The sequence below is a fragment of the Gadus morhua genome, chromosome 6 (assembly GCF_902167405.1).
Source record: "Gadus morhua chromosome 6, gadMor3.0, whole genome shotgun sequence".
Lineage (NCBI taxonomy): Eukaryota > Metazoa > Chordata > Actinopteri > Gadiformes > Gadidae > Gadus > Gadus morhua.
Window position 1 is genome coordinate 25,970,902 of NC_044053.1, and position 24,190 is coordinate 25,995,091.

At 44.9% G+C, this 24,190-nt stretch overlaps 1 protein-coding gene across 4 annotated transcripts in view; it reads left to right on the plus strand.

Annotated features, from left to right (window-relative positions):
- The first annotated feature begins 1,287 nt into the window (after window positions 1-1,287).
- Window positions 1,288-24,190, plus strand: part of LOC115545882 (protein unc-13 homolog B) — a 57,688-nt gene continuing 34,785 nt past the window's right edge. For 2 of the 4 annotated variants that reach the window (XM_030359359.1, XM_030359360.1), the window contains exons 1-10: window positions 1,288-18,201; window positions 18,818-19,057; window positions 19,198-19,282; window positions 19,878-19,927; window positions 20,856-20,904; window positions 21,144-21,149; window positions 21,361-21,423; window positions 21,646-21,865; window positions 22,739-22,966; window positions 23,754-23,895. In XM_030359359.1, coding sequence (XP_030215219.1) covers window positions 1,790-18,201; window positions 18,818-19,057; window positions 19,198-19,282; window positions 19,878-19,927; window positions 20,856-20,904; window positions 21,144-21,149; window positions 21,361-21,423; window positions 21,646-21,865; window positions 22,739-22,966; window positions 23,754-23,895 — 17,495 coding nt within the window. In that variant the 5' untranslated portion in view covers window positions 1,288-1,789. Of the gene's footprint in view, window positions 18,202-18,285; window positions 19,058-19,197; window positions 19,283-19,877; window positions 19,928-20,021; window positions 20,905-21,143; window positions 21,150-21,360; window positions 21,424-21,645; window positions 21,866-22,738; window positions 22,967-23,753; window positions 23,896-24,190 lie in introns of those variants that run through there. The other 2 variants (XM_030359362.1, XM_030359361.1) reach the window with 2 other exon arrangements.

Sequence of the window (24,190 nt, forward strand, 5' to 3'; positions counted from 1 at the left end):
CTCGGTCCCTCGCAGCCTCGTCTCCGGTAGGGATGGGGATCATTAATATTAATTGATATCGATACCATTTTCGATACTCCTTAACGATCCGAGTCTTTATCGATACCGCCATCGATACTTTTCTATTAATAGGTGGAAATACGACGCGTTTTTAGTGAGGAGTAAAATATTTAGGAAATAAATAATTGTATTATAAATTAAATATGTAATTCTTAATAAATATTGACATCAGTATTTTTAATTAGATATACTAAAATGATTAGAGCACTATACAACTGTATTAGTAATACAGAAACATGAGTAATACAGTATTACTCATGTTTCTCACCAAAAACTCAATTTACCGTTTCTCTATGTTACATTTGAACGCATCATGTCGTTTTACTGAGCCAACCTCAACACATAACGCAGCGCATCTGAAACTTTATTTACTTTTTAAAATAACTAGCTTGTATGCGGCCGATACAACAACAATTTCACAATTGGATTACTATTTTTAACTGACGGGACTAGTGAAAATGTCTGTGTGTGCGATTACCGCTAGTACTTTGAGTGGATGATTAAGAGGTCTGTGGTGCGACAGGAGAAGGAGGAGACGGGAGTCGTTTCGACCAGGAGACAGTCGAAGGTACTGCAATTGGCCTTTATTTGATGCACAATACTAATGTGCTTGGCCATTGAGGTTGTGTTCCCCCCTTTACAATAAAAGATTTTCACCCTTTTCGCCCATTCAGCCATCCTCGCGAGCAAAGTTAACTGCCAGACTTCACTTGTTTTACAGCACACGATTCCCTTTAGTTCTTAAGCCACCTGTTTGCTTACAATTCCATTCAAAAACATTGGTGGGCACGCTGCAGTGATTGGATTGATTTTACTTAAATGCCATGAGGCGACTCGAGGGACACAATATTACGTTACAGGACCTACGGGACAAAAAAAAAGGGTGGGGACGGGACTCGATATTGTTATCGATAAGCCCAAATGTTAATGATTTTCGGGTTTTGAAAAAAGTGGAACCGGGTCCTTGATAGAACTGGGTTTCGTTCCCCATCCCTAGTCTCCGGCGGCCTCGTCTCCCGCGGCCTCGTCTCCCGTGGCCTCGTTTCTGACTGTGTCGTCTCTGGCTGCGTCGTCTCCGGCTGCGTCATCTCATTCACTCCCAATGATTGTCCGTAGCTCGGGTAGTGAACCGCCTCCTCAAACAGCACACGATTCTCTTCAGTTCTTAAGCCACAAAGGCTTAATAATAAAAAAACAAGAATCTCTTACTTAAAAGAACCAAAAAGATAATTGGCGTGATCCACTGCCTGGTTCCGCTGGGTGGAACCACCACAGCTACAACGGCTGGTCTCTCCTCACACCCAAGCCAAGACAGCCCCGAATGTGCCTTCGAGCAGGCTATTTAAGGTCTGCTCTCCCACTGGCCCTCAGGTGCTCTGCATGAAGTTGATTGACAAGGGCCGGGTTGCCATACTATGTTGATTGAAGTGTGCCGTTAACACTAACGTACAACAACCCTTAATCTTGAATAAAAATGTTTTTTTAATTTGTATTTGAGGAAGCTGTTTTAAAGGTGTTATATATATTTTAAAGATGATCATGAACGTGAAGTTTGTTGTTTTCTATCACTTTTAAACTTTCAGTTTAATCTTTCATGCTTTTTTCAAGGATATGACTATATTCTTTGTTTTTTCTAAAATGTTTTTTTTCTTTCTTTGCATCCTTTCTGCATGGCTCTGCATCAAATTGCTTCCTGTCTGTGCCCAGGTCGAGCCCTCAGGGTTTCAGAATGACCCCTGTGGACTCTGGAATGGGAGTAGAGGACTGGGAAAAGAGGTACAAGGTACCTGATTCAGGGGTCTTGGATGATTACTTAGATGATGAGCAGAAAAAGTGGGAGGATGACGACAAAAGCATTATCTACCACATCAACAACAGCCGTAGTGAGTCCAAAGGGAGCAGGTTTTATCAGACTGTAGAGTGTGACATGTCACCAAAGGATCCAGAAGACTGCTTTTATGACACAAGTCTACCTGGTGGAAGGACAGCTGCGTTTGGCAGTGGAGAAGTACGGTTGGTGAACAGGGAGGCTGGCAGTTTTGAGGACGAATCTTCCCCTCCGGAAATTGACATAATTCCCTCGGTCAAACAGCAACGACGACAAGCTGCCGGAGACGGCCTGCTGTACAATACCAGGCTATGGGCCAAGACGGCACTGGAGGGAACGCTTGAGAGCTACGCTGCCTTTCAGAGGGAGGAGGTTGCCAGGGAGGAGGCTCACAGGGCCAGGAGCGAGTATGGCTCCATCAGTTCAGACGAGATGCGGTACTCGTTTGGATCTGAGGAGGAGCTGGACGATCTGACGTTTATTGACGGTGATGTTACATTTGAGTACGAAAATTACTACTATCCAGAAGGATATGTTGGTCAAGAATATTGGGGTGAGGGGAGAACAGGCCATGGAGAAGAAAATGTGCTGTCCATGGAGGGAGAGGAGGAAGGGATTGAGGAACCCATAGATGAATACATAGATGCGATGGGAGAGCTAGAGAACTTGGTTCACTCAGTGTCTGAATACCTGGCAGTTAAAGAGGAGGAAATAAACAACTATGAGTCTCTGCCTAAACCCATAAGAAGAAAACTCCCAGAATTACCAATGGAGGTCAAAGCTGATGCACTAAATGCTACACCAGAGGAAGAACTGGAAGAGGAGGAAGAAGCTAAAAGCAATGAACAGGAAACACATGAAGAGGAAGAGGTCAAAGTGAAGGAGGAGAGTACTGTTGAACAAGGCATAGCGGGGGTAAAAAATGCCATGAGCTCTATATTCAGCACGATGACATGTTCAAAGCCTACTGCTGAGCTTCCAGAAGCATCGAGCACATCTCCATCTACTCCTCCTGTGCCACATCAACCAGATTCTGGCATTTCAAAACTACTCTCCTTCATTTCTAAGCCAAGCGGTGAGGCTACAGAGGGCGCTGTTACAGAAACAAATTCCTCTCAAGTTCCGTCGACAACCGAGAACGGCCTCTCAAAGCTTCTTTCGTTTATTCCCAAATCTGGAGGCTTTAGCCCTCCTGTTGCCATAGTACCTCCTGCCCCCCAAGAGCCTATGCCTGAAAAGAAGTTCACTCTTCAGTCCTTCTTGCCTTTTCATTCCTCTGATTCTAGTCGTCCAGCTGAAGCTGGCCAAAGCTCACAAGGCAGTGATTCCACCTCAAACCAACCAACCTCAGTGGTTGACTCTGTATTAGGAAGGCTCAGTCCCATGAGGCTTTTCTCTAGTGCTCCTACTTCCCGGGAATCATCCCCCCAGCCTGGAGAGCAAAGAAGTTCTTCTGCCGCAAGTGTTGAATCCAGGCAAGAGTCTTTAGATAGAGGCAGGAGTATTAGGAGGTCAGCCTCACATGCAGATCAACAGCTATCTGGGGAAGGGAGTGGGTCTGTGGAACTCCTGCCAGGATCAGGGAATGGTTCGGTCGATCTTCTACCAGGTTCTGGGAGTGGTTCGGTTGATCTTCTCCCAGGTTCAGGGAGCGGTTCGGTGGATCTTCTACCAGGTTCAGGGAGTGGTTCGGTGGATCTTCTACCAGGTTCAGGGAGTGGTTCAGTGGAGCTCCTTCCTGATATCGAGTCATCTGGTGAGTTACCTGAAATTCAACAAAGAAAGAGTACAGCAGTTTCTGAACCAAAGCCAGAAAGTAGCACAGAGGACACAGGATTCTTCAGCCCTTTCAAAAAATCACTGTCCGCCCTCATATCAAACTCCGGTGAATCCTCTCAGCAGGTAGAAGCAAAATCTGCAGATGAATCATTTTTAGGCAACAAGCTAAAAATGTTCTCATCTGAAAAAGTCTCTGCACAGGCACCCAAGGTCGAAGGCGGCATGTTCTCTGGGATACTTAAGTTTGCCTCTGGGGAAGATAATACCAAAATCACCTCACCCAGCCCAGCTAGAACTGCGCCTCCGAGTCGTTCTGTACTCCTTGAAGGTGTCCCCAAAGGGCATGCAGACACAGGATGGTTCTCTAACCTCTTCAAGGTGGCCCCATCAGATTCAGACCAGCAGCCAATACAATCACACGTCCCTCCCACTGTCACGTTGACCGAGCCCAGCGGTCAAACTGAGCCAAACACTGAGCCAAACACTGAGCCAAACGCTGAGCCAAACACCCCTGAAGATTTGAATGAAACTGAATCAATACCAAAAGGGCAAATAATTCCTGATGGAACAAGCCAGTGTCATACTGATGCCAATATAGATGCCTTGTCTAAAGATCATAACCCAGAAGCAGTTAAATCTCCACCAGAACAACAAGGTTTGCTCTCTGGGCTGTTAAAACTTGGATCAACAGAAGGCGTTAAGGCAGGTGGAAATGCCCAGGGTGCGGCAAGTCAGCCTCAGCAGAGTGGGCTTCTCTCTGGGTTATTTTCCTCCAATCCACAAACTTCCCCCCAGGCTCAACAGGGCTCAGAAGGGGGATTTCTGTCTGGCTTCTTAAAAAGGGCCACAGACACAGTTGCTGGGCCCCAACCCCCCCCTTCCAAGCCAGGGTCTAATCCATCCGATCAGAATGCTCACAAGGAAGGTCCTGGGCAGAGATCAACTCAAGTTGATGCACCTCCATCACAGAAAGGAGACACTTCTAATGTATTACATAATTATGAAATATGTTCTTCGGACGAAGGATCACAAAAACCAGCAACCCCTGAACTACAGTCAAATCAAAAGCAATTTTCAAATGTGGAAGCAACACCACCATCCGGGGGCTTCTTTGGAGGTTTATTCAAAGGCCCACAGGTATTAACCCAGCAAAGTGCTCCAGGTGTACAAACCAATCAACCGACCAGTGTCTTATCTGGACTCTTTAATAAGATGGTGGAACCTTCTCTTGCCTCATCCCAGCCACAATCAGGCCCTAGCAGTCAAAGGTCAAGCCAAGGACCAAAGCAGCCTCAGGAAGGAGGGATTTTATCTGGGTTGTTTGGGAATAGTGGACCAGACACTTCTGTAAACCATGCCCCTCCTCGACCGCACCAAGTCAGTGGCCCCCCAAGCAACCAAGCTAACCAGCAATCAGGAAGCCAGCAAAATCTACTCAGTCAAAAGCCAATTCCAGCACAGCAGCCAACTGCAGATACCGGAGGCCTGCTTTCTGGACTGTTCAACAGAATGTCAGATTCCCCTCAGCCACATGAAAGTCAAACAGCACGAGCACATATGATAAGGCCAGGTCAGAGTGCACCTCAACAACCATTGAATCCACAAGGGGGTCTGCACTCGGGGGAAAAGCAGCCTCAGGAAGGAGGGTTTTTATCTGGTTTATTTGGGAGTATTGCACCAGATGCTTCTGTAAACCCAGCCCATCCACGACCGCAACAAGACAGTGGTCCCCCAAGCAACCAAGCTAACCAGCAATCAGGAAGCCGGCAAAATCTACTCAGACAAAAGCCAATCCCAGCACAGCAGCCGCCCGCAAGTCCTGGAGGCCTACTTTCTGGAATGTTTAACAGAATAGCAGATTCCCCTCAGCCACCTGAAAGTCAACCAGCACAGGAACATATCATGAGGCCGGTTCAAAGTGCACCTCAACAACCATTGAATCAACAAGGGGGTTTCCTCTCAGGGTTGTTTTCAATGGGGCCTACGCCTCCAGCACAGCAGCAGAACCCTGACAATAAACCAAACCAGCAACAAACTCACCAAGGTAACAGACAACCTTTACAAAGACAAAATCAGATACCTCCACAATCAGCTGCGTCTGTTTCTGAGTCACAGCAGGGTGGACTGCTGTCAGGGATTTTCAGCAAGTTAACACCTTCTGAAAATTCACCCCAACAATCCACTCCCAAGACTGGCCCTCAAGTTAATAAGACCAATACACCAAGCGTACAAGCTCAATCTGAAGTTCAACGAGAACCCCTTTCCAGCAATCAAGGCGGATTCCTGTCTGGACTATTTAGTCAGACTTCTCCACAACAGGCAACAACTAATCAACAAACCAATCAAAGTGGCGGCTTGCTTTCAGGTTTCCTTAAGCTTGCATTGAATGAAAACGAATCACAACCAACCCAGACAGGACAGAAACCTGTCAAACAAGGACAGGCACCCCCGAAAGCTGAATCTGGTGGAATTCTGTCTGGACTGTTAAGTAAAATTTCAACAACCGAAGAAGATCCATCACCAACTATTGGGCAGAAGCCCCAGTTTGCAATTCCACAGCAGCAGGCTCATGCAGAAGAGGGGCGCCCACAGATTCAGAGAACCAGACCAGTGGAGTCGCAGTCCTCCCAGGACGTCACAGCGAACAAAGATTCAAAGAATTTACCACAGAAAGGGTTTCTCTCAGGTCGGTTTAATGCTTCAGATGAGACGTCAAAATCGAAGGCACCAATTGTCCAGCCTTGCAAAGAGGAGCTGAAAACCAGTATAAGTAGTACATCAAATAGCACAACTCCTGGTTTGTTATCCAACATTATCAAATCAGGAAACAACAGTGATGGCAATAATCTGGCAACTGCTGATACAGAAAAGGGTCTGCTCAGTCGTTTTTTATCAAAAGGTAGAGAAAATGTCCTTACGAATGCTACTACAGCCACCAGTGAAACAACATGTATACTTGATAAAGCACATCAATCCTCAAACATTTTGCAAGATCCCACTATCCCCCCAACACAGCGCTACCTTGAAGAAATTCACCGGCTATTGTATGGCACTGCAGAGGAGTACGGCTACCAGGATCTTTTATACAACTTTGCAGAGCATGGTGTTATTCCACCAGAACTATATGAGCATCAGTGTCTCATAGAGGCCCTCCTTTGGCAGCAGCTGAATGACTATGCCCTTGCTGAAGCTGTTGAGGCTCGGGCTAATGAGGGCTACCAGGTTAGCCAAGAATACATGCCCCCAACGATTGTTGAGCCTGTTTGGCAGAATCCTGGATGGCTTGATCCAAAACAAATTGACACCAGTCAATTCAAGATACCCTCACACCCCTGGAGATTTTCAGCTTCCCAAATGTTTGACACCAGAAATGGCTTTCTGGAACCCGATGAAGACCTTGTTTTGTTTGACATGAGTGTCAGTGACCGAAAGTCGTGGAGCAGCTGTGACCACTTAAATGATCTTGATAAAAACAGAAAACCCTGGATAGTTAGTGCTGTAAACCTTTCCACAACGAAGACCAGAACAAAGCTTAGTAGGTGCCAATCTCTTAATGACTGTGTCATCCCCGATGTCAGCAGCGTTGTTGATAAAAGGGACAATAATTATTTTGTAACAGATAAAAAGGAAATAAATCTCCATTCTGCTACAGAGTTTCTAAAACGTCTTGCAGGCAAAAGGGGCCCAGTGGATTTGACACATGGTGCTGTGGACTTAAGTCAGACCAAAGAAATGGCAGAAGATGAAGATCTTTTTGAGGACCAGGAATGGTATCAACAGTGGATCTCTCTATTGGACCAAGGCATGTGGTGGCCAGCTGATGAAGGAGATTGTGGGTATTATGTTTACACAGATGAAGAATATATTTATTCATTATTGACCGACAAAGCTGGAAAACACCTCTATACTTGCGCCACTCCAGAAGATATGCTTGTTCTTGGAAATATCACAGAAAACATTGCTAATGCTTTGAAACATAAAGAAGGTAAAGTTACCCTTTGTGGTTTCAAAATACCACTTAGTAATGAGGATGATGGTTTTTGGATTCCTGACCAACAGCAGAATACCCAACTCCTTGGTGCTCCTGTGGATCTAACCTCAGCCTTAAGAAAAGGCGACAAAATAATGAACATGAATTTAGATAGTTTCTCGCAAATGTTTCAAGAATCCATATCTTCCCAATTGCAACAGCCTGTAGATTTTACTTGTTACACTTTGAAAAAGATTAAAATAGAAGAAGTACAAAATGGGTATAGTGAAGTACAAAATGGGAATAGTGAAGCACAAAATGGGAATAGTGAAGTACAAAATGGGTATTTTGAGGAGAAATTGGATGCTGCTGATCTGACGCTGAAAAAACTTAAAGAGAGTCAAATAGGTCCATACTGGAAAAGTCAAAGAAATAAAGACATCATCAGTCCTTCATCCACAACTCCTAGGGCCTCCCCATGTTCTTACAAACAGCACGTTTCTGCAATACCTGAGATAAGAATCCGACATGTAGATGAGAACCCTGAAAACATGCCCATAAATAATTCAAGTTTCATAGTTTCGGCAGTTACCTCAAATACACCAAAATCTGTACCCTTCAACGTTTCAGAGGGCATCAAGGCTACTAAAAATCTCCAGGAGCCCAGAATAGCCTCCAAAATTCCTGTGACTGCACCATCTGGAAGTAAACTTCAAGGTACACAAACAGATTGTAAAACTCAATTGAACCCCCCAATGAAGACACCTTCTAGTAAGGTTCTACCCAGTGCATGTGCTGGTTCACCACGTGTTACACCACAGAGGGTTCAGCTCACAAGACAACCATCCCAGAGTTATCCACAGATGCCACAAGCACCAATGGCCTCTGTACTCTCTACATCAACAGCAAACCAACAGTCTCCCTCCACTTCTGAGAAGCCACAGAGTCCGCCTCAGAAACGAAAGCCGCAATTCCATATTCTTAACGCCCCCTCTTTGACGCCTTATAATGGATGCTCCCGCAATAGAGTTGAGTACAGCAGTGCTCCCCCCGACTCACTGCTGGGAAATAGAGCTCTTGATTGTTCTGCAAGCACCAATAAAGAGAAAAAAATAAAAGCCAAAGAAGCATCACCTGCTATTCCACAATGTACAGACACAACAAAGGACCAAGTGGTAGATTTTACAAAGTACAAATGTAAAAGAATCAAGGAAAGGAAGCAGATGGAAGCTGAGGCCCAAAGTGGTGGGACTGACAACGATCGACTGCAAGGTATAAATCTGACAAAGAAGGTTGAGGAAGAAGATGCTGAAGTGTCTGATTTGGAATACCCTGGTATATTATCCCGAGGACAGCCCAACTGTTCAATATCCAGAGATATCTGCCCTCAAATTACCATTGAAAATATATCATCAAGAGTGCAATGCCAAACACCCACCTTGCCCCACAGGACTTCTCTTTCCAATGGGACTAATCAAATAGGCCACAGAACATTGGTCCCCGGCGCAGTGGACACTCCCCCCAGACCGTCCCCAACTCATTCTGACAGGTCAGAACGTCCAATTATAGGGAAAGTTCCTAGTTCACTTGTTGATTCTGTCAATGCTGGGGCCAATCGAGATAGAGCCATCCAGAAACAATCCCAACCTAATTTTCCTTTAGTAACCTCTCTCAGACCACAGGTAGAAATTGACAGGCAAAATGTAAAATCCTCCCCTGCATTACAAACCCAGCCAATTCACTCTGTGCTTGAAACAAAACCAGTTAGAAAGACAGTTAGTGATGGATATCCTGTGGAAAGCAGGAAGATCGTTTCTGCCCAGGCCCCTTCTGTGACCAGTCGGGAGGTCACAACACCAGCAAATTTAGTTAAATCCACATTAGACATGTCTATGAAAGCTCCACCACGCCAGCCACAACAAACAATGGCTCTTTCCCATGATCTGAATAGCCATGCACTGTCGTTAAAAAATAAACCATTAAACCTTGAAGGAGAAGATACATCGCTGAGAGGGCAATGCCAAACCCCCACCTTGCCCCACAGGGCTTCTCTTTCAAATGACGGTAGCCAAAACGGACACAGAATACTGGTCAGCAGTGCAGTGGACACGCCCCCCAGACAGTCGCCAACTCATTCTGACAGGTCAGAAAGTCCAATTATAGGAAATGTTCCTGTTTCACTGGTTGATTCTGTCAATGCTGGGGGCAATCACAATGGAGTTTTCCGGCAACAACCCCCATCTAATTTGCCTTTAGTAACCTCTGTCAGGGAAGAGGTAAAAATTTACCGGCAAAATTTCAAATCCTCACCTGCATTACAAATGGAGCCAGTTCACTCTGTGACCAGTGGATCTTTTAAAAAACAACAGGAGGTCACAACACCAGCAAGTCTATTTAAATCCACATTAGACATGACTAAGAAAGCTCCTCCAAACCAGCCTCAACAAACAATGGCTCAGTCCCATGATCTGAATAGCAATGCATTGTCATTAAAAACGAAACCATTAAACCATGAAGATGCAAAGCAAAGGCCTAAATGCCCTGGATCAGTTGATCTTAGAGCTGTACTAACCGATAAACTGGGACCAACACAGGAATATCGTCAGACTGCATCTGATAAGTATCCTCAGATTTCCACAGCTATAGTTGCAGAAGTCGGAGGCTCTGTACGAAGACAGCAAATGATGAAGGATAATTGGCGACAGCAGCTTACAAATGAACAGACACTTTTACGGCACTCTACAGAGTCTTTGCCCAATTTCAAGGAATGTCTGCAGGCCACAGCACCAGCTAATGCTGTCAAAGCCACAATAGACATGTCCTGTAGATATGCTGCCACCTTCGCTGAAGTACATCCTAAAGAAACAACTAATAAAAGCATTGTCGAAGCTATCCCACTTATGAGGGGTAAGCTGAGTGCTCGTGAACTGGCCAGACGAGATTCTGTTGGACTTCCATTGGTTGTGGATATCCCTCCAGAAGACTTATTTGCTTGTGAAGGTCAAAAAATTGGCCAGGGGAGGTCTCTTACAAGTTTAAAACATATTGTAGATGATAATCAAGGCCAATCACATGTCCAGCAAAAATTGGAGCAAAGTTCAACAGTTGCACAGGTAGGGCAGCCAGCCTGTGAGATCTTCCCCTTAACTTCAACCTATCAGAATGCATGTGTCCCAGGAGCATTAGATATGTCCACCAAGACATCGAAAATATCCCAAGAACATGTTGCAAAGTCAAGTGAAATAGAAGCAGTTTCATTTGTGATTAAGCCAACGGTTCGAGCAGTTGCCAGAAAAGATTCAGTTGGTGTTCCACTAGTAGTCAAATCAATTCCAAATGAACAGTTGACAGAGAAGCATACTGAAGCTCTGACAACAGAACAGCCTCAGCAAGCTACAGATGGATCAAAAGCCAGGAGTCATATTCTTCATCAGCCTCTCTATAGCTATACCTTTGCAGGGGATACTTATGTTAATGGAAGCAGGATAAGTTTACAGCCTATGACCCAGTCGTCTATGACCCAGTCGTCGACAGAGATTTCAGCCCCAGCTAACTCTGTGAAAGGTACCCTGGATATGTCTCCAAAGGTAATAAAGCAAGATATGGTGCCAATTGTCTCAGATCCAATGTCACTAGTAAGGACCAGACCATCTGCCTCGGCCCGTGCTATAAGAGACTCTGTTGGTGTTCCTTTGATTGTTGAACAGACATCATCCGAAGCGCAGCATATAAGCCAACAGACACAGGCTAGTACCCAATATCAACAACAACACACATCTTTCAGAGGTGTATCTATTGCTTTATGTTCTCCTCTATACAACCAATCCTACCAAACAGTGTCAGCACCAGCCAATTCCATTAAAGGGCTTTTGGATATGTCTCCAATACAACTGCAGAAATCAGCAGAACAACCTGTGGATCTGAACACTGTTGTACCACTAATAAGGGACAGGCAAAGCCTACCATGGAACAGCTCTGTAGGCCTATCACTAGTAGTAGAGCCCACTCAGTCAAAGCCTCAGATGCTAAAAAGAACCATGTCGCTGCAGCCAACACAGGACATCGGAACAGAAGATCCCATATCATCAGTTATGACAAACAAGAAATTGCAGCTCAACAGATCAAATATACATAATGGCCCTCAGTCTCATAACACACCCATGGATTTCTCTGCACAAGAAATCCCCAAAGCAACCAGAGTTATTGATCAATCATACACTGAACATGCAGCTGGAATGCCTGTGGATTTCACGACAATGGCAAAACAGGAAATTGATGATAGAAGACAAAGGGTCTTTTATTCAATGAAGAAAACCCGCCAAGATATAGTTGATCTAACTGTGACCGTTCCAGACAGTAGATGTGTTATCCATACTGATGAAGCAGCAGAGGACTTTTCTACTCTTCACCTTGAGCACACATCGACTCCTCCAGTAACCCATTATTTGTTGAGAGAAAATATATTGCTTTCTTCATATCAGAAACCACAATTAGCTGAGAAAGATAGAATTGCGAACCATTTAGGTGAACAATCTGCTCTACCATCCAGGGGAAATGCTGTACCACTGCCCAACTTAAATGTTTCACGAACCCAGTCTGCTGCTCCTACTTCAATGCCCGTTCACATGGCAAGAGAGTCTCCCATGCCTCCTACTCAGGATACACATGGCAGGATATCTGTAGTCGCACAAGAAATTACTTACCAGCAGCTCAATACTTCACATGTCATTGAATCCCAAAACTTTCAATATCAGCCGTACCCAGGACAGCAAGCGGTCCAACAGTCTCAGCAGCAGCAGGCAAGTGCAGGGGTTGACTTCCTCCCAAATAATCATGGTGCTCAACCAACACTCTTGCAACAAACTAGACTTGGCCCACATTCCATGCCCTCAAGACCAATTCTCATTAAACAGCCAACCCTTGAAATATTGGGAAGCATTGATGAAAGCATATTTGAGGTTGGAGAAATGACTAGTCGTCAGCATTCAATATCTACATCTACAGCTCAACCAGAAATGCTGCCCTATTCCAGCACTCAGCCAGTGCAGGGTAGATCTGTTTCACATCCTCCTCAATCTTGGAATGTGCAGCAGAAGAGTGCCCCTCCAGTCGCTATGGCTAACAGGGAACCTGATCAAGTGCCAATACAGTATGTATCAAGCAAATGTCCTGTCATGGTCCTACATGCTGATGGTACAATTCAACCTGTGGTCTCAGAAAGAAGTGGCTTCACAACACAACCTCTAGCATTGTTGGCCCAGAATCTTGACAAACCAAGCATAGAAATGCATTCCAGCCAATCCTCAGCTGGGCCCGGTTCTGTCCAGAGTTTGGTATCAAAGTTTAGTGGTTTAGCCGCAAAGGCCAGTTTCGCTACTAAACCTGCAGTTGTCAGACAACAACAATCTCAAAATGTATCGACAACCGCTGATCACAGAATCCCTCAAACCGGCCCTGAAATATTATTCGCTCCTGCCACGGAATGCCCTGAGCAAACAACACCCTACACAACATCTAATGCCAGCCCAACAAGCAAGTCAATGGGTAGGGAGTTGCCTATTCTCACAGTGGAAAAACAGCTTCAAACCTTGGAAGACACAGAACAAGCTATTTCATCAAAGATGCACTCTGCTAATGTTAGGGAGGTGTTGTTTGGAGCAAATGTACCACTGGAAAAAGTAGATTCCCCTAGGCCAATGTACATTGCCATTGGAAACTCAGAAACGCTACCAGTTGAACAAGGCTTTGATCCCAGTGAGCGACCATACATTAGATTACCACATATTTTTGTCTCTTCTGCTAGTTCACCAGAGGACGAATTCCTGGAAAATGAGCTGACAGGTTCAAGGAGTCCAGAGCAGTCTCCAGATACAGTTTGTAACACAACTACAACTCCTGAAGTTGTGCTCCCTGACAGCAAAGACTCAGCACCAATACAAGATTTTAAGAGTACGATAACCAAAGAGGTGTCAGATGATCTGAAAAAGCCTATTTTAGTGGAGCATTCCCAGGAAGATGAACATAAATCTCACATGTTGGATGATACTCAGCCTGAGGATACTGAAGTAAAATCTGAGATCTCTTCAACTGCTGAACCTTGTACTGGTCAATTATACAAAGAACACTGCCATGTTACTCAAGAATTGACAGCTCCTGCTGAAACACAGGAAAAAGCTTTAGTTGGAGAAGAACTTGGTACTTTGGAAAATATGTCCAAAGAAGCCATATCTTCTGATGAAGTTGAAAGACAAATTGAACAAAGGCTTTTGGATGGTAAAACTTTAGAGCAGCCTGAGGCACTGAAGTCTCCAGATGAGTTGTCCAGTAAAGAAGTATCTCCAATTCTGTCTGAAGTTCAACCTATTGATGACAAAGCTGATAAGGATGTTCGAGAGTCAAGTCTTGTTATATCATCTCATCAGGAATGCCTACCTAAGGATGAGACAACATCTGAAGTGGATCAGCTAGAGCCAGAACCTCTTAAAGAACAACCAAGCAAAGGCTTATTTTCAATGTTTGGCAGTGCCACAGTAACATCACAGCAAAACTCTTTGCAGACGGGATCATCAATTCTTGGTGGCATTCTTCCTGGTTCTTCTACCACAGATACCCCTGGAGGAGGACTGCTCTCTATGTTTGGTGGTTCAACTATGCAGAATTCACAGGAACTCAGTTCCCCAACACCATCAGCCTCAGAGTCACAGGAGCCTCCTGGGAAGAGCTTTTTCTCCATGTTCGGTGGAACGAGTGCTCCAACTACTCCTACTCCACTTGCCTCCCCTACTAATACTATTGCTGCTCAAGAACCTCCTCCACAAGAACCTACAGGAAAAGGTATATTTTCAATGTTTGGTGGACCATCCACACAACAGCCACCAAGTCCACAAGGGCCAGCTGGAGTTGAAGCCCCACCACCACAAGAACCTACAGGAAAAGGTATATTTTCAATGTTTGGTGGACCTGCCACACAGCAGCCACCAAGTCCACAAGGGCCAGCTGGAGTTGAAGCCCCACCACCACAAGAACCTACAGGAAAAGGCATATTTTCAATGTTTGGTGGACCTGCCACACACCAGCCACCAAGTTCACAAGGGCCAGCTGGGGTTGAAGCCCCACCAGCACAAGAACCTACAGGAAAAGGTATATTTTCAATGTTTGGTGGACCTACCACACAGCAGCCACCAAGTCCACAAGGGCCAGCTGGTGTTGAAGCCCCACCACCACGAGAACCTACAGGGAAAGGTATATTTTCAATGTTTGGAGGACCTACCACACAGCAGCCACCAAGTCCACAAGGGCCAGCTGGGGTTGAAGCCCCACCAAGGGGGTCTTCATTATTTGGCAGCATCATTCCAGGTTCAAACGCACCTAAAGAATCTCCCGGGTCAGGGTTCTTTTCAATGTTTGGAGGGCCCAGTACCCAGACCCCACAAAGAGGAGCTACACCAAGACCAAGAGGAGCTACGCCCGGACCTAGAGGAGCTATGCCTGGAACCAGAGGACATCCACCTGGACCGAGAGGAGCTACACCAGGACCAAGAGGAGCTACGCCCGACACTAGAGGCCATCCACCTGGAATGAGAGGAGCTATACCAGGACCCAGAGGACAACATCCTGGACCCTTAGTAACTACATCAGCACCTGAGGCTGCACCACCTGGACCCATAATAACTACATCAGGACCTGAGGCTGCACCACCTGGACCCATAGTAACTACATCAGGACCTGGGGCTGCACCACCTGGACCCATAGTAACTACATCAGGACCTGAGGCATCTCCACCAGGACCCATAGTAACTACATCAGGACCGGAGGCTGCACCACCTGGACCCATAGTAACTACATCAGGACCTGAGGCTGCACCACCTGGACCCATAGTAACTACATCAGGACCTGAGGCTGCACCACCTGGACCCATAGTAACTACATCAGGACCTGAGGCTGCACCCCCTGGACCCATAGTAACTACATCAGGACCTGAGGCTGCACCACCTGGACCCATAGTAACTACATCAGGACTGGAGGCTGCACCACCTGGACCCATAGTAACTACATCAGGACCTGAGGCTGCACCACCTGGACCAATAGGAGATACATCAGTAACTGGGGCTGCACCACCTGGACCAATAGGAGCTACATCACGACCTGAGGCCGCACCACCTGGACCCATAGTAACTACATCAGTAACTGGGGCTGCACCACTTGGACCAATAGGAGCTACATCAGGACCTGAGGCTGTCAATGACTTTAATAAAGTGCAAATGTGTCAGCAAGAAATTTCAGATGATGTAAAAGATGATAAAATACCAGGTGTGGAAATTATACCTGAGCCCAAACTCACAATAGAAGGGAAGCTCCAAACAGACAATAGAGACTCAACTATGGAAATGAGCATTAACGTTGTAGAGTGTACTGCTCTCCCAACTGGCAAACAGGAAAAGACGATTGAGTTGCCTCACCCTCCGTCTACCGACCATGTTGGACTGGAGCCAAATGAGCAACATGGGCCCTCAGAGGAAATGGCCAAGTGTGTCACATGGAAAACTGAAGATGTCAGGGAATTGGAAGGCAAAGTTGAACCCAAGGTAGAAGAAACAAATGAAACTAAGGAAATATCTGAAATATCTAAAATTGCTCTTACTCCTGATGTCATAAAAATAGCTGAAATGGAAAAGCCTCAGGAAGTCAAAGAAACTGTTGAAGTTCCAGAGGGAATCCCAGATGATTTCAACAAAGCATCAGGATCATATGCGGTGGAATCTGCTGTTGAGTCGGAGACACCCGAGAGAAAAGAAGAGAAGCCCACCGATGAACCTATGACCATTGACATCTCTTCACCACTGGCAGCTGTTGAACAGCTGGGCAAACCTACTGAGGAACCCTTGATAGCAACTGGTGATGCAGAAACAGATGCCACCAAGGATCAAACGGTGTCTGAAATAGAATCTAACACATGTAGTCCTGAAAAAAACAACTCAGCTACTAGTAGTGCGGTCACTTCCCAAAGCAAACATTTAGATGTCTCTGTTTTGACAACAGACCTGGAGAAAGCAGTTATCTCTCAGCCACCGGCTGATGATCCTCTAACTTGTCCTCCAAAAACTCCTTCAAGGGAATCTACTGGACATCCACCACAAATTCAGCCACAAGGACAAGGTGTGGCTAGACTCCCTGCCTCACAAGGACCCAGATTTGAAGGACCCAGAATGGGCGGACCTAGAGTGCGAGGACCTAGAGGGGGAGGAACTGGTATTGGAGGTCCTAGAATGGCTGGTCCACAATTGGCTGGTCCAAGGCATCCAGTACCTCAGAAGTCCCCAGAACCGGCTCCATTTTCAAACTTTATGTCTATGTTCTCTACCCCGAGTGCACCAAGCAAACCAGCCAATACTGGTGGCTTTTTCTCAAGTTCCCCAGGTTCCTTCTTTGGATCAGCACCTGCTCAGCCAAAGCAAGAACAGAAAAGTTCATTATTTGGCCTTTCAACCGGCCTTCCTACAGAGTCCCTTACAAGTGACCTGTTTGGTATTTTCAAGGGACAAGAGGCCACAAAATCAAGTGAATCCCAGCCTCTTGAAACACAGGTTAGACAAGATGACCACAAAGACAAAGAAAATACAGATATTGAGAATGCATGTACAACTGAAGAGAAAAATCCTGAAATAACCCAAGAATCTGAGGTTCCTGAAAAAGGCCTAATCGAAAACGCAGAACGAGCAGACAAAACGGTGACACAAGAAGGTGATGTTACTGAGCCGGTAGAAGAAGATGCAGGCCATGAATCTGTTGGACTGTCCATGGACTCCGAAGCTGGAGAAAAGCTGGCTCCAGAACCCAAGGCTGATGTACCTTCAGCTCCAGGCCCCAAGGCTGATGCACCTCCAGCTCCAGGACCCAAGGCTGATGCACCTCCAGCTCCAGGACCCAAGGCTGATGCACCTCCAGCTCCGGAACACAAAAGCATGTTTGACATTCCAAGGCTGACTGCTCCCAAGTTTGGCTTCATGTCTGGAGCCACTGATGGTGCTTCCTCCCTGGGTTCTCTTTTCTCCACCAGTCCTTCTCCAGTCCTTGCTGCAAAGACTCCACAGCCACCCCAGACAGATGGCGGCCTCTTCACAGGGTTTAAAAACCTCTCCGCTGGAATCTTCCAGGAAGAAAAACCTGCTGGGAATGAGGACCCATCAAACAGTTCATCTGTGTTTGGAATTAAACTCGGTTCTATGTTCGGAGCCTCAGATTCTTCGAAAGCTGAAGGAACGCCTCAAGTAGTCACTGGCCAACCTCAGAGTCCTAAACTGGCGGACGAGTTCGGCCAACTAGAGACAGAGGGAATGTCTTCTGGTTCAGACGAGACGGGCAGTGCAGATGTTAGTGACACAGATGAGCCAACAGAATCACCCAAAACGGGCTCAGCGTTGTCGGGATTCCACTCCTTATCCCTCGAGGAAGGTATCGTCCCCTCAAGATTTTCTGACGACCTTTTAGTCTCATCTGCTCAAGTAACCAAGGAGGAGACCGCTGTCCACGACACAGAGGAGTTCAAGAAGGAGCCAGTTCAAAGGCTAGTATAATACTATACCTGTTGTAGACAAGGACCCCTAGTGTATAGCACTTCCCCTTTTCCTTTATCATTCTGTTGTGCTTCCGGACATTTCCTTTCTCCATCCTTTCGTGCTGTGATGTTTGCTGTTTCAATGTCCACGTCCTTCTTTCCCAACAAAAACAATGTGGAAAAAATGGAATAAACAGGGATTAATTTGTCCCTTTCCAAAGGAACACTAAATAACAAATTTGAAACATAATAGCACCCAGCTAGAAAATAGTTATAATATAATGTGCCTAATTATTCAAAAATTCCAATTATAAAATTGGAATCACACCTACTGGATTCAGTGGCCTATCCCCTCCCTTTTCTTTTCTTTTCAATTTTTTATGCGTATATTTATAAAGTTTTAGTATCCTTTTAAGATCTTTTTATTGATCCAGAGAGTCATTCTCCCCATACTTTCAAATATACATGTTGATGCTGTTTCTCCAAGACAGGCCAACCTTAACTTTCTATTTGGGATGTATAGAAGTTTCTTTGTTCCCGTTTGTGGATAAAAACGGCCACTATGTGTATATTCTGGCCAATACACCTCTAAACATAAACCCTGTGTTTCTTGACCCGACCACAGTCAGGGAGACGGTCATTTCAGCTCATCAGGAAACCTCAGCCAGGCCATCTCTCAGGTCAGTCCTGAGCACATTGCTCACAGCCTGCCACCATTGCCAGGGCAACCGGGGGGAGGAGAGGAAGAGGATGCTGAGACGGCACAGCATTCACAAGCTGGATCCAACAAAAACCTGAAGGACTCCTCTGCCCTCTTGGTCGGTCGAGCCGTGGCTATGTGTGAAACACCTCAGATCAACGGCAGGTGAGTTGGCCCTCTGATACTGTTACCATTTCAGTATGCTCGGTAGGTTAGCAAGATAATAACTGGATAATGACCATGATTGGACACTGCATGACTGAGCTTTCGTTGTTAGACGTCATGTAACCACTCTGTTGTTCCAGGTTTGAAGACAGTACTCTTCCCTGCTCCCTATCCTGGGTGCGCTGGATCAAGGCCTACAACAAAGTCAGGGTGCAGCTTTCTAATGTAAGGAACATTACTAGGCCGGTTTTCTCAGATTTCATCCCTTTTTAGATATTGTTTTCATCAGGTTTTCATCATGCAACAAATGGTAACGATTTTGATTTCAGAACTATCTCTGGTTGAATAATAACTATCTCTGACAGAATCATAACTATCTGGTTGAATGATAAGTATCTGCTGGAATAATAACTATCTGATAGAATAATAACTGGTATAATCATAACCATTTGTTAACCATTGTTAGAATGACAGTACCATGACTGTCAAACTGACTCTTCTCTTGGAGGTGGGAGCTGTAACTTCTCATTTGGCATGAAATTCAGAAGTTCAACCAATCTCTTCCGATATGTATATGTATATTCCTATACGTTCCTTCTGAAACCCATTTCCTCCAGATATATTCTCTCTTCTCTCCTTCCACTCCTCCCTCATTCTTTCCCTTATCTTCTCTCTTCTCTCTACTTCCACCTGCCCCTCATTCTTTCCATTGTCTTCCTCCTCTTATCGTTCTTCCCGTACCAGTCCTATCTGAGATTTAGGACTAGGGCAATTTCAATAAATGTATATATATTTTTTAATTGGCCTGTGATTGTTTCAGAGCTGCAATCAAGATGGCACCGCCAGCAAACACCAACGGGCCAAGCCAAGGTCAGTGTGTGTGTGTGTGTGTGTGTGTGTGTGTGTGTGTGTGTGTGTGTGTGTGTGTGTGTGTGTGTGTGTGTGTGTGTGTGTGTGTGTGTGTGTGTGTGTGTGTGTGTGTGTGAGTGTGTGTGTAAGACCACCACTTCAAGGGTCTTCAAGACGGTTGATGGCCGGTAGGCCTTGTGTAAGTCATACTGTACCATTTGGACCATAGGATGATTTTTGACATTTACATTTGATTCACTTTGTATTGATAATTGAAGGATGAAATGTTATCTGAGATAAGGGTGGATTGCTCGATCCACAGCGGGACTCTTGTAAGGATAGGAGTAGCAGCGATTGGTTTCAGGGTCTTATGTAGATGCAGGTGCGCATACAGGATTTGGGATGTCAAATGTGTGTGGTATCTGCAATGTAACCAAAATGCAACCAAATATAAGTACATAAATGAACTGGCTACAACATTGAAATAATAAATGATTTACAATGCTCCAAATGAGCGCATGCGTAATGGCCGTGATCTGAAAGCAATTGCGCCTGCGATGTGAATGCGCGGTAAAGTTGCGCAACACTTGAACAGGTGGAACTTATTGACACAACATTAACATATTAGTGAACTGTACTGTCCTTACAATTTTTTGGACACAATATCATTATAAATATCAAAGAATGACTCACTTCTTGGTCAAGAACGAACACGCACACTTGCTCCATGTTACGTGGTAGAACGAACTAGAATAATGCGCGACTGCGCATCAAAAGGAAAAGGACCCCACCTAGTGGTAAGGGCGCATTACTATCTGCCTGACAGAATGACCAAATCGGACAAATACATAGGGGAATTCGGAACACTGTGCATGTTTGATTACCTTGGGTGTTCTATGAATAATTGTCTATGTGTGTACCGGTATGTGTCTGCTTGTGGTATTTACAGTGTGCCAGTCCTTCATAAGAGACGGCCCATCCCGCTGTTCAGTGAATTGGTGAGTACTGACCCTAACTCAACTATTTAGGTAAGAACTGTTTGAGCTGGTCAACGCCCTCCGTCAACATCTAGAAATAAACCTCTCGCCAGCTCAGATGTCCAGACACATTTAGTGGCGGGCTGTATTGCTGTTCATGCACAAGGCGTTGTATTATTTTTTTTTTGTTCAAATCAATTGATCTTTCTATTGACACCTGTGTCTCTCTCTGTCTCTTCATCTGTCTTTCACTCCGCCAGGCTATGGTAAGTAAGAGAGCAGCGTGTCTCAAAGGGGAACCATCATGTATTATCATATTCTTGATTATACATGATGGTTATCAAATTAAGCTGTTTTTAAGTTCTGCATAACTCAGCTTCATTTATTTCATACTTAGTCTCTTAGTTATATTTTAACTCAGTCAATTGGTTTAATTTAAAGTCGGTCAATTTGTAAATTTAACATCTTCACTTCCAGTTGATGATCCAGTCTCGCAAAGATGGAATCGTAACTCACCCTCCAGACAAGGATGAGCAGCTAGTAAGACACTCTGTAGCGCACGCGTGCACGCACACACACACACACACACACACACACACACACACACACACACACACACACACACACACACACACACACACACACACACACACACACACACACACACACACACACACAGATAATCTATACAGTTGTTAACCTATTTAAAGTCAGTCGGAGATAGTATTTTATCAGTGATTAATCTTTCTCTCTCTCCAACAGAAGATGCATGTGTACAGGAAGACGCTACAGGCCTTGATCTACCCCATCTCCTGCACCACCCCCCATCAGTTCCAGGTGTGGACGGCCACCGCGCCCACCTACTGCTACGAGTGTGAGGGCCTCCTCTGGGGCCTCGCACGCCAGGGCATGCGGTGCACCGAGTGTGGGGTCAAAGTTCACGAGAAGTGCCAGGAACTGCTTAATGCTGACTGCCTTCAAAGTGAGCCAATAGTCTGTTATTTCCATTGCATTGTTCTGTGCTGTCCATAACCTTAGTCTGTTATGTCCGTTCTATAGTATCCTGTTATGTCCTTTATACACGTTTTTTGTTACCATTATATTTGTTTGTTATGTCCAATATATTAGTCTTTTATGTCCATTATATTAGTCTGTTATGTCCATTATCTATTACTCTGCTTTACCCATTATTTAGTAGCCTGTTACGTCATTATCCGTTGGTCTGTTAGGTCCATTATCTTATTAACTGTTCTTTTGGCCTGTAATGTAAATGATCAATAAGTCAGTTATGTCCATTATGTATTAGTTTGTAACGGTCATTAATTATAAGTCTGTTATTTCATCATCTATTACTTTGTTATGGCCATTATTTATTAGTTGGTTAAGTCCATTATCTGTTAGTCTGTTAAGTACATTATCTTATAGTTTGTTGTGTCCATTATCTAATAGTCTGTTATGTCCATTATTTTTTCATCTGTTAAATCCATTACCTAATAGTCTGCTATGTCCACATTATCCATTATTCTGTTCTGTCCATTATCTGTTAGTTTGTTATGTTCATATTTATGTGTGTGTTATCTCAATTATCTATTAGTCTGTTATTTCCTTTATCCCATTGTCTGTTATGCCCATTATCTATTTGTTTGTTTGTTATGTACATTATCTTTTTGTTTGTTTGTTATGCCCATTATCTATTTGTTTGTTTGTTATTAGCTATAAATATTCATTTATTTGTTATTGCCATTAACGATTCGTTTGTTTGTTATGTCCATTTACTATTTGTTTGTTTGTTATGTCCATTAACTATGCGTTTGTTTCCTTATGTATTTCTTCACGTTGTTCTCTTCTTTCCCAGGAGCGACAGAGAAGAGCTCCCTGAGTGGTTGTGAGGACCGGACGGAGCACATCCTCACCGCCATGAAGGACCGCATGAAGATCCGCGAGAGGAACAAGCCAGAGATCTTCGACGAGATCCGGAAGGTGTTTGGCGTCACCAAGCTGGTCCACTCTCAGAACATGAAGACCACCAAGCAGATTGTCTTGGATGGAACGTCCAAGTGGTCGGCCAAGATCACCGTCAACGGTACTATCCCCGACCCTAGACCCTAGACCTTAGAAAGACCCTAAACCTAAAGCCCCGCTAACCACAACCCGAGACCTTACACCTCAAGCCCCACTACCCACAACACCAGACCCTAGACCCTACACCTCAAGCCCCACTACCCACAACACCAGACCCTAGATCAACAATAATCAATATTATCTTCCTCCCACTCAGAGTGAAAATGGTAGGTCTTAACTCGTTTCCCCTCAGCCATGCCAACGTTCAGAACTGCGTAACTACTGTTGACGGCATTCAACTACTGTTGACAGCGCATGCGCTACCGCGCGTATATGTCCTGCGCAAGTTGTTGTTTTTCTTTCTTCACCCCTCGCGGTCGACTTGGGATCTATCGGCGGTCTACTGGTAGACCGCGATCGACTGGTTGGGCACCCCTGCCCTAGACCCTACACCTCAAGCCCCACTACCCACTACCCACAACACCAGACCCTAGACCCTACACCTCAAGCCCCACTACCCACAACACCAGACCCTAGACCCTTAACCTCAAGCCCCAAGCTTATATACCATCCCTATCCCGGACCTTTGCTTGAGGAAATATTCTCTTACGGGACCAACTTGAGTTCATATAAGATACCCCTGGCCTTGGTACTGGAAAACAAGACAATTGAAGTATCATACTTTCCATTCTGAATGGTACGCCTAATGGTCATGGCAATTGCAAAGATTCAAGATCCCCAACCCTAGACGCCAACCCTACTGCCTAATCTGCATGTTTATATAGGAGTAAATTGTCTTGTGTGTCCAGTGGTGAGTGCACAGGGGCTGCAGGCTAAGGACAGGACTGGTTCCAGTGATCCATACGTCAGCCTGCAGATCGGGAAGAACAAGAAGAGGACCAACACTGTCTACACCAATCTGAACCCTGTCTGGGACCAGGCCTTCAGCTTGTAAATATACACATAGAAATACACATAGAGTATGTGTTCTGACGAGTTGTATATGTATATATTTGTGATTATATGAGCAAATATATGTGATTATATGAGAATATATATATATATAAATACATAGGAAATATTCTCATATAATCGCATATATTTGCTCATATAATCAATATCATATAATCACACATATATACTTGTATACAAACATAAATACTCATATAAACACATATATATCCACATATATACGTATAAATATAGAAACATGTACATATGCCAGTGACCAATTTTTTCCACCCAC